The sequence below is a fragment of the Cydia fagiglandana genome, chromosome 13, assembly GCF_963556715.1.
Source record: "Cydia fagiglandana chromosome 13, ilCydFagi1.1, whole genome shotgun sequence".
NCBI classification, from domain to species: Eukaryota; Metazoa; Arthropoda; class Insecta; order Lepidoptera; family Tortricidae; genus Cydia; species Cydia fagiglandana.
The window spans coordinates 14,884,009-14,895,037 of record NC_085944.1 but is presented as its reverse complement, the minus strand read 5'-3'; the positions used below and the strand labels follow the sequence as shown (position 1 = coordinate 14,895,037).

Sequence of the window (11,029 nt, the reverse complement as noted above, 5' to 3'; positions counted from 1 at the left end):
GGATACCGGATAGTAACATTGCTTGATTTCGGAATAAACAAATTGGATTTAAGAAACAGACACGGTCATAATCGTACTTGTTTATTATTTTAAAACCATTTATTCATTCCACTGACTTGCACGCGCACTCATTTCGAACCTAGAAATGAGTCCGCGCGAACGTTTACTAGGAAACAGGTCAAACCTGCAGAATGCGCACCTGAAACACGGAAATGTAGGTATAGGTCCGCCGGCTTAATATTCGGCGGCCGGATACCGGATATTCGGCCGATGGTCAGGCCGAATATCCGGTATCCGGCCAAACAACTATCCGTTGCATCTCTAGTCGTGACCTCATGTCTGAGGGACGTGACTCCTATGGGTTATTCTTCCTACCACTGCTCTCCATACCTCTCGATCTTCGGCCATCTGTATTGTTGCCTAAAGCGAAGTCTGGGTAATGGGTAACTGATATTAAAATTGTTTGAATTCATTTGAATGTCATTATGTTTCACAGATGGGTACCTCTAACAAATTTGGTCTAGCAGTTAATGCTTATGGTGGCCGTAATTTGCGGTTTAGGAACGCATTGGAAAGAGCTTATGATAAGTGTGTAGATAAAATAAAGCCTGGCCAGTAATATAATATGATCATTATCAAGAGGGCGCTATTATTTTCAGACATATGACAGTTGAGTCTAGTGTGAAAATTAGTTCCAGTGAAATTCCGCAACATGGCGCGTGATCAAATACTCCTAGCCAGGCTTTAAATAAGATGAATAAGATAAGTAGGCAGCTACTTACTATTCAGGGGTCTTAAACTTTCTTATTGGTCAACTCTGTAGAATGTGCTGTGCACATTGGTCACATCTTCGCGAAAAGGGAACTCATCACAACTAAAGTTGTAAACTTTCTGTGCTCATCAACACCTTTTTAGGGTACCGTACCCAAACTGTAAAAACGAGACCCTATTACTAAGACTCCTCTGTCCGTCTGTCTGTCTGTCTGTCATTAATAAGTAAGTCGATAAGTTTTTGCTAGCCCCAAGTTGGGCGCCAACTAAAGTTTTTAGAAAGTTCATAATAACAATATCTTAATTTATCTGTGTCCAAAATAGTGTATCTACACAATCTTATACCCTCTTTTTGTACTAAGACTCCACTGTCTGTCTGTCTGTCTCTCTGTCATTAATAAGTAAGTCAATAAGTTTTTGTTGGCCCCACGTTGGGCGCCAACTAAAGTTCTGAGGAAGTTCATAATAACAATATCTTAATTTGTCTGTATCCAAAATACTGTATCTATACAATCTTATACCCTCTATTTGTACTAAGACTCCACTGTCTGTTTGTCTGTCTGTCATTAATAAGTAAGTCAATAAGTTTTTGTTGGCTCCACGTTGGGCGCCAGCTAAAGTTTTGAGAAGGTTCATAATGACAATACCTTAATTTGTCAGTGTCCAAAATACTGTACACAATCTTATACGCTCTTTTCGTACTAAGACTCCACTGTCCGTCTGTCTGTCACAAGGCTGTATCTCACTAACCATGATAGCTTGATAGTTGACATTTTTACAGTTGATTTATTTCTGTTACCGCTATAACAACAAATACTAAAAACAAAATAAAATATATATTTTAGTAAATTTCATCCCATACAATAAACGTAATTTTTTTGCTGATTTTTGCGTTATGGTACGGAACCCTTTCTGCACGGATCCGACTCGCACTTGGCTGGTTTTTATTTGACGAAACCAGTTTATCAACTGTAAGAGACTTGGTACTATAGGGTTGTCAATTTAACATTTTTTTATTATATCCACCCAATTGCAGTACTTTCCAAGGTTGTCAATTCAGCATTTTTATTGTATCCTCTGTTAACGCCTAGCATGTGTTTGTGTGAACAATTGATGCACTCACACACGCATACGTCAAAGAACCTGCCCTATCGACGCGAGCCGACTGCTTTACCGACCGGGCCGCGTCCTTCACTCGTCCTCAAGCCACGAAAACGAAAACGTGCTACTTTCTTATACAATTTTATTTTTACTGGTTATTAAACCATTTTTATATTTTTTAAAAGTAGTAGCCTTCATTTCTACTCCCGTCAAATCATCCCAGCAATAAGTACCGGCGTTCACATTTTTGGACCTACGAACTCGGATATTGCACCAGCGACGAACAAAGAACAAAGGAAATACTTCGCTGCGTGATTTGGCTGTTACTACGTGCAAGTTTTCAAACATCGGATTCATCAAAACTAGGACGAGTCATCCGATTTTATACACATCAACGACTTCTACGTGGCTTCAAGATATTTTATAGACGAGGACAAATATTGGGAGAAGAAATCTGAGAGTGAGAGTTCGGAGACAAAGGAATCGACGGCGCCGACACAGGAAACATTAGCTAAGTTCTATTGAGATTGGCAAACCGTAAGTTCGTTCCGATTGTTCGTTCCGAAATCACTAATTTCCAACACAATCCTTCATTTGTGTATTTGCTTCCCAATTAAATTACATATTTGTCCCATAACCCTTATTCTGCAGTTAACGTCCACGAATCCGTTATTTTGTGGTACCGTTATAAACGCATTGTACGATAGGCTTGCAAATCCTTCATTTTGCAAGTCATCTCACATTCATATACATACCTACCTTTGAGTAACGTTAAGGTTAATAACGTTAACGGATATTTCTTAATAACGCACACAAATCCGTTATTTTGTGTTGTCGTTACAAACGTATTGCACGTTCCTTGCAAATCCTTCATTTTGCATAAAATTCATACTTATTACTTATTTTCAACGTTAACGTTTCCTAATAACGTTAACAGTTATTTCTTAATAACGCTCTCAAATCCGTTATTTTGTGTTGCCGTTAAAAACGTAGTGCACGTTATTCGCAAATCCTTTATTTTGCAAATCATTCAAACTTATACATACTTAAATACGTTAACGATCCGTTATTCTGTTAACGAGTTATTTCTAATTGCACTTAGCAACAAATTATCATATCTACATTCTCATCATAAACAGGTTAATTCTGTTATCAGTGCAATCACTTTATTTACGCTTTGTGCATTATTGCTCATATTTTCCTCATTGTTAAACAAAGGTTGGAATTACACCTTTTGTTCATTTATAATTATAAAGATAATAAATTGCATTTCAGAGTGTTCTAGTTTTTTGGCATTGCTTCGTTGTGAGTGCGAACTGTGTATAACTACGTACTTAGATAGTGTTATTTCACGTGTTCCAGTGCATTCCGATATCGGTGCTGTTTGGCTGGCGCCTCGCTTGGCCAGCCCGGACACCGCGCGCTCGCTGCTAGCTGTTGCTACCTACGCGCTTGCACCGCTTGGCTTTTTGCAGTTTTTACGCGCACCCTCACTTCGCTGCTTTTGTGCTGATTTAAGTAATCGTTTCAAATCTTTATTTTTTAACTTCATCGCATTGCAAATAATTTGTTTGTTGTTTTTTCTAGCAACTCATTTCATCGCATTGGTTCGTAATAAATATACATTATTTTATAAAATAAGCAATCAGTGCCAAGTTATAGTTACATCTATAGTACCTACTCAAATTAATTCATTCCTTTGCCTTTTAATTTATATATTTTAAAATGGTTGACAATAAACCTTTGATTAGAAGGCGTGCCTCATTAAAAGCTAAGCTTACGCTATTTGAAAGCCACCTAACAACTGTCGAAAGTTGTGATCGCTTGAGTAGACTACAACTTACAGAATTAAACGACCGATTGTCTAAAATCGAAGAAATTTATTCTGAATTTGACTCCGTTCAGTGTGATATAGAGAATGAATTGGAAATTCCAGATGAGCAGTATAAAGAACGCGATGCTTTCGAGAGCAAGTACTTCGGGCTCGTCGCGCGCGCACGCGAGCTGCTGTCGGCGGCCGCGCCGGCGCCGGCGCCGGGCGCCTCTGCGGGCAGCGACCGCTCGGAGACAGGTTCTTGTGTGACTGCGATTGGAGGTGGGACAAAACTTAAACTTCCTACTATAGATATGCCTAGCTTCTCGGGCCATTATCATGACTGGCTGGAGTTCCGTGACACATTTAGTAGTCTCATACATTCAAATAACTCAATTCCAAACATTAATAAATTTCATTACCTGCGCGCCGCACTGAAGGGCAGTGCCGCGGTAATAATTCAATCTTTGGATTTTTCCAGCGATAATTATACATTAGCTTGGGAATTACTTTGCGATCGTTATAATAACAAAAGGTCTTTAGTGAACAATCATATTCAGGCAATTTTTAACATAGAACAATTGTCAAAAGAATCGTCTAGATCAATAAGAAACCTTATTGACACGATAAATAAAAACTTAAGAGCACTCAAATCACTTGATCTCCTTACTGAGCATTGGGATGTACTTATAATTCAAATAATTTCAAGCAAATTAGATACAACTACTCATCATAAATGGGAATCCTATAGGAATAAACTAAAGGAGCTTCCTACACTTAAAATGTTTAACGATTTCCTTAAAGATCGGGCTGACTTACTAGAATCTACAGAAATGTCTAATAAAAAACGTAGGTCTAGCGACACTACGCACAATCGACAGAAGGCGTTGACAGCTACTACATATTCCCCTACTACTTCTCGCAAGTATGCTTGTCCGTTCTGTAATGACGATCACGCACTGTACCTAGCAATGCACGCACGAGAACTTTCCAAAGTTGCGAAACTTTCCACATGAGAAATTCTCGGTAACTTCTGAGAATGTTCTCGAGAACGAGAATTTATTTATTTATCGTTGTTTATACCATGAATATTCACCATAGTTTAGGTGTAGTCCTTACCCTCAGAAAATTCCGACTTTTGGTCGTCCGCTTCCGGTCAGAAAAATGTATGACGGCCCGGCCAAACGGTCAGACTTAGCTGGGGGGTGCTCGACCAAATGTCATAGAGAGACCCTGGCAGTTTTTGACGCCGCCATTTTTTTTCAATATGGCCGACATTTTTTTTTAAACTTTTTTAATTTTGTCCTAGCGCGCTGAAATTTTGGTCACGGAATCTCGAGGTCCCCTAGACACCTATGAAAAAAATTTTTTTGGAAAAATACTACAATTGTGGGAAAACAGGCCACTTTTATTTTGTATGGCAACTTTTAAACGGTGCGTGATAGGTGGGGGGTGCTCGACCAAATGTCATAGAGGGCCCCGAGACAAAACAATCTGCATTAAAAAAAATCAAAATGGCCGACTTTTTTTTTAATTTTTTTCAATTAGGTCCGAGCGCGCTGAGATTTGGCATGGCGGGAGATAGAGGCCTCTAGATTCTAATTAAACAAAAAAAATTTTTGGAAAATATTGTCGAAAGTCGAAATGTTCTCTGATATACAGTGAGAATTTAAGCAACTTATTGCTAAATTTATCACATCAACAAAATAGCTAACTGTAATAGACAATAATATATGCATAAGAACATTTAGTTTTAAGTTATGCCTATTTAAACTTTATTTCAAGTATATTCTCTTGTTTAAACAATAATTTCCATGTTGCAGGAATGTTCTGAGAACATTCTCGAGAACGTTTCCGCTTTTTGGGAATGTTCTGCAATTTGTACATTGCTAACTGTACCTATGTCAAAAGTTCAAATCATTAAAATTACAAGCTCGCGTTGATAAAGCTAAAGCACTCAAGGTTTGCTTGAACTGTTTATGCGTGGGTCACAATGAAAAAACATGTAGGCTGAACCCCTGTCGCACATGTGGAGTACAGCGCAATAGTTTATTGCACGAACATACAACTCCTGCATCTTCGCCTTCGTCAAATGACGTCGCGCTGCATTCTTTGCCGCAGCCTGACGATGAAGAACAATTTTCTAGTCCAGTTCAAGAAATTTCAATGTCAGCCGTACAAAATGATAGAATGCTACTGTCAACGGTCTTAATTCAAGTGACAGACCACAGTGGTAAAAAACACACAATACGAGCGTTACTCGATAATGGTTCGACCGCGAGTTATATTACTGAAAGTTTACGCGCTAAACTAAACTTACCTACTTCTTCAGCTCCGACAACCGTCGAAGGTTTAAATTATCAAACATCAAATTTGTCAAAGTCTTGTGACGTACTTATGTCGTCATTAATCAATGATTATCAGTTAAAGGTGCCCTGCTATGTGGCATCGCGTATAACCCAACCGTTGCCAGTGTCTCGAATTGACCGTACAACGTTAAACATACCGCCACACATTAGGTTGGCAGATCCCACATTTGATGTGCCTGCTCCAGTAGACATGTTTTTTTTTTTTTTTTTTATTATGCATGGGTTTACTCATGGCCACAGACTAGCCGAGGCGTAGACGTGGCCTACGATGGAGCGAGCTCGCCCAGAAGGTGCCTGTTCACTCTTGATTTGAAGGTTGCCGGGTTATAAGAGCACGGAAATATAGACGCCGGCAAGGAATTCCATTCCTTGGCAGTGCGCATAAGGAAAGTAGAAGCAAAGCGCTTAGTGCGAATTGGCGGAATATCTACCAAGTAAGGATGGAAACCGGCCGTGCGTCTAAAAGTCCGATGGTAGAATGGGGACGGTGGAATGAGCTCGTGTAGCTCTTGAGCACACTCCCCGAAGTGCAACCTGTAGAATACCGACAGGCTGGCGACTTTCCGCCGATGGGCCAAAGTTTGAAGCTTAGCCGTTAGCTTCTTGTCGCCAATCATCCTCCTGGCTCTGCGCTCCACTGAGTCCAAAGCGGCGAGTTGGTATTTAGCTGAGCCATCCCACAGGTGGCTGCAATACTCCATACACGACCGGACTTGAGCTTTGTAAAGTGTTAGAAGCTGTCCAGGTGTGAAGTATCGCCTCACCTTATTTAGGACGCCCAGCTTTCTGGCCGCAGTTTGTGCTTTAGACTCAATGAAGCTGCCGAAGCCGAGGACTGAACTCAGCTCCATGCCGAGGAGTTCCAGGCTGTCGGTAATAGGTACAGAAGCACATGTTACTTTCATTAGGAATATTTTGGTCAGTACTTGGTACTCATAAAATTCCATTAGGTAAAAACAAACCAACTTTATGGGAAACCAAATTGGGTTATTTAGTTACAGTTCCAACAGAACAATACTCACCATCGAATTTAAATACAGTCCATTGCAACCATAATATTAATTTACACTTACAACATTATGATAAACAATTAAATGATCAACTTTCTCAATTCTTTGAATTAGAATCAGTCGCAACGCGTAAACAAATTTCCAAAGAAGAGCAGGAATGTGAACAGAGTTTTATAAATAATACCACTCGGCTTCCTGACGGTCGTTTTGAAGTGACGATTCCATTAAAGGAGACGCCTGAAAAACTAGGCGACTCTTATGAAAGAGCTCTGTCCAGGTTCATCTCTTTGGAGCGTAGATTCAAACGTGAACCACATTTTAAAGAACAATATTGTAAATTCATTAAGGAATATATTGCATTAAATCACATGTCATTAAATGAGAACCCCGAAAATGACACTCAGTCATATTTATTTGCCCACCATGGAATTTTACGTGAATCTTTATCTACGAAATTAAGAGTCCTATTTGATGGATCTATGGCAACGACATCTGGCGTATCCTTCAATCAAATTCAATTGATCGGTCCGACAGTTCAAGACGACCTTATAAGCATACTTATAAGAATGCGCCAGCATAAGTTCATTGTTACCGCAGATGTTGAAAAAATGTATCGAATGATCAATGTTACCCCATCTCAACATTCGCTTCAACAAATTTTATGGCGTTTTGAACCCTATGAGCAATTACAACAATATAAACTACATACAGTTACCTACGGTACGGCGTCAGCTCCCTTTCTCGCGACAAGGTGCTTGACACAGTTAGGTATTGAATGTCCCGACAAGAAGGTCTCAGAAGTCATCCAACATGACTTCTATGTTGACGATTTAATCACTGGGGCATCCTCTGAATCTGATCTCATTAATATTTGCAAGGGTGTAATGACTCAATTAGAAACTGGTCAATTTCATCTACGTAAATTCAATTCAAACAGTGCTCATATTGTTACCGAAATAATCGGTAAAAGTAATGGTGACGAATTACTTAATTTATGTGACAATGAATATTCAAAAACGTTAGGCTTACTCTGGTCTTCTAAGGAAGACAACTTATTATTTTCAGTTAATCTTGTCGAAAATAACAACGTTACCAAACGTACAATACTTTCAATGATGTCACAAATCTTTGATCCATTAGGTCTAGTTAACCCATGCGTGCTTTTAGCGAAAACAATTCTTCAGAAGCTATGGGCCGCAAAGATCTCGTGGGACGAGCCTGTGCCGTCAGACATATCAATTCTGTGGTCTAAATTCGTATCGTCACTACGTACCATAAATAATATTCGTATTCCTCGATGTGTCGTGATCGACAGTCCTTTATCAATAGAACTTCATACGTACAGCGATGCATCTACACAAGCTTACGCCGCCTGCGTTTATTTACGTAGCGTTAATAATAATAATGTATCTGTCCATTTAGTGGCAGCAAAAAGTAAAGTTTCTCCGTTGAAACCTGTGTTGACTGTACCGAAACTCGAATTAGCCGGGGCGCTTTTGGCTGTACGGCTAGCAAATAAAGTGAAATCAGCACTTAGATTAAAAATCACTAGTTGCACCTACTGGTGCGATTCCACAATTGTTCTCGGTTGGATTCGTTCACCTAAAGCTCATCAGCTAAAACCATTTGTGTTTAATCGAGTTAGCGAGATATGTGACTCAACTGACCCAAGTGATTGGCGCTATGTGCCTACAAAATGTAACCCTGCCGATATAGGTTCTCGCGGGGCAGACGCCAATCAATTGGAAAATTGCAACTTATGGTGGTCAGGTCCACCCTATCTACTTCAAGACGAACATTCTTGGCCTAAACAGCCATTACATTTACAAGATTCTGATTTACCAGAGTTCAACGTCATATGCAACTTAAATGCAAGTCATACTGATCACACATCGTATTTTACTGAGTTTATGAAGCGATTTTCTAATTTCGGTAAGCTGCAACGTATAATCGCATACGTTCATCGGTTTATTTACAATTGTCGTAACCCACAAAACAAATATACTGGTTACATAAAAATAAATGAACTAAATTTATCTTTAAATTCAATGTGCAGATTCGTTCAGCTTGAAGTTTTTAGCTCGGAATATGACTTATTAAAAAATAAAAAACAATTGTCTGCCAATAATAAATTGCTACAATTGAATCCATTTTACAACACAACTGATAAACTGTTACGAGTAGGTGGCAGACTCTGTAACTCATTTTATGATTATGACACTAAACACCCAATATTGCTAAATTCAAAGCATCATTTAGCCACACTAATAGTTAGACACTATCATATAATGTTTTTACATGCACCTCCGCAACTATTACTTGCGATCTTGCGTCACAAATTCTGGTTGATCAATGGTCGAAACCTTGCCCGAAAAATAGTTGAAAATTGCATTAGATGTCGTCGTTATGCAGGCAAGAGTATTCAACCCATAATGGGCAATCTTCCTTCGCCACGTCTGCATACTGACTATGTATTTGCTAATACCGCGTGTGATTACGCCGGACCAATCATGATACTGAACCGAAGAGGCCGAGGCAGCAGACTGATAAAGTCGTATCTGTGCATATTTGTTTGTCTAGCCGTAAAAGCGGTTCACATAGAACTTGTCACCGATTTAAGTAGTAACACTTTCCTCGCAGCACTAGATCGATTCATTGCCCGCAGAGGAAAGCCTCAAAACATTTTCTCAGACAATGGGACTTGCTTTACAGGCGCATGTAATGAGTTGTCTAAATTTTTAAAATCAAATAGTAACTATATCAGCTCAAAAGCATCTGAGATGTTCATAAACTTTAAATTTTCACCAGCATATAGTCCACACTTTAATGGATTAGCCGAGGGTTCCGTAAAATCTGTTAAATACCACTTAAAAAGGGTCTTAGGTTTAGCCCACTTAACGTACGAAGATTGAAATTCAGTTCTCACTCGCATCGAGGCTACCCTTAATTCTAGGCCTCTCACTCCATTATCATCCGACCCTTCAGACCTTACCGCGCTTACCCCCGCTCACTTCTTAATCGGACGAACGCTAACGATGTTGCCTTCTCCTCAGAGCTCGGACCCTGCGGCGATACCTACTCTCTCACGATATATGAGGATTCAACAATTGAAAGCCCATTTCTGGTCCCGATATTATACAGAGTACATTACAGAGCTCCAGAAACGACAGAAATGGCGCAAACAAGGACAGCAACTCCAGCTAGGAGAAATGGTGCTGGTGAAAGATGACCGGCTGCCTCCCAACCGATGGCTGCTGGGGCGCGTAACGCGCCTCTATCCCGGCTCCGACGGCGTGACCCGCGTAGCCGACGTCAACACCACTTCGGAAACTCTTCGACGAGCTTTCAACCGACTGTGCCCCCTACCAGTCATGGACACGAACTTCGTTCCTGGGGCCGCAACATGTTAACGCCTAGCATGTGTTTGTGTGAACGATTGATGCACTCACACACGCATACGTCAAAGAACCTGCCCTATCGACGCGAGCCGACTGCTTTACCGACCGGGCCGCGTCCTTCACTCGTCCTCAAGCCACGAAAACGAAAACGTGCTACTTTCTTATACAATTTTATTTTTACTGGTTATTAAACCATTTTTATATTTTTTAAAAGTAGTAGCCTTCATTTCTACTCCCGTCAAATCATCCCAGCAATAAGTACCGGCGTTCACATCCTCCAAATTCGAGTACTTTTCCGGTTGCATCTTAAAGAGTTCGCTTAACTAGCTGATCCGAAGAACTGGCTAGGAATCTAGTTTTTACAAAAACCGCTCCTATCCTAAGTGCAATTACCGTCAGATACATTGGAGTAGTTAAAGTGTTAACAAATATCTAAACTAAGCCTTTATTTAGTATGATCAGATATGTTTGAGCACCTTGGCCGGTCCAAATTGGACGATGAATGTACATTCCAAATTGCCACGACTCCTATTTGGCCCCTTTTGGGAGCGTGATCGATTCCCGTGA

The 11,029-nt window shown here is 40.1% G+C and overlaps 1 protein-coding gene across 1 annotated transcript; it reads left to right on the top strand.

The window, feature by feature from the left end:
* Window positions 1-3,531: 3,531 nt before the first annotated feature.
* On the top strand, window positions 3,532-10,638 carry LOC134670322 (uncharacterized). The gene is made up of 3 exons (XM_063528078.1): window positions 3,532-3,925; window positions 6,912-6,927; window positions 10,120-10,638. Exons 1-3 carry the CDS (start codon window positions 3,598-3,600, stop codon window positions 10,472-10,474), a joined length of 699 nt encoding a protein of 232 aa, XP_063384148.1. The 5' UTR covers window positions 3,532-3,597; the 3' UTR covers window positions 10,475-10,638.
* Window positions 10,639-11,029: the final 391 nt, after the last annotated feature.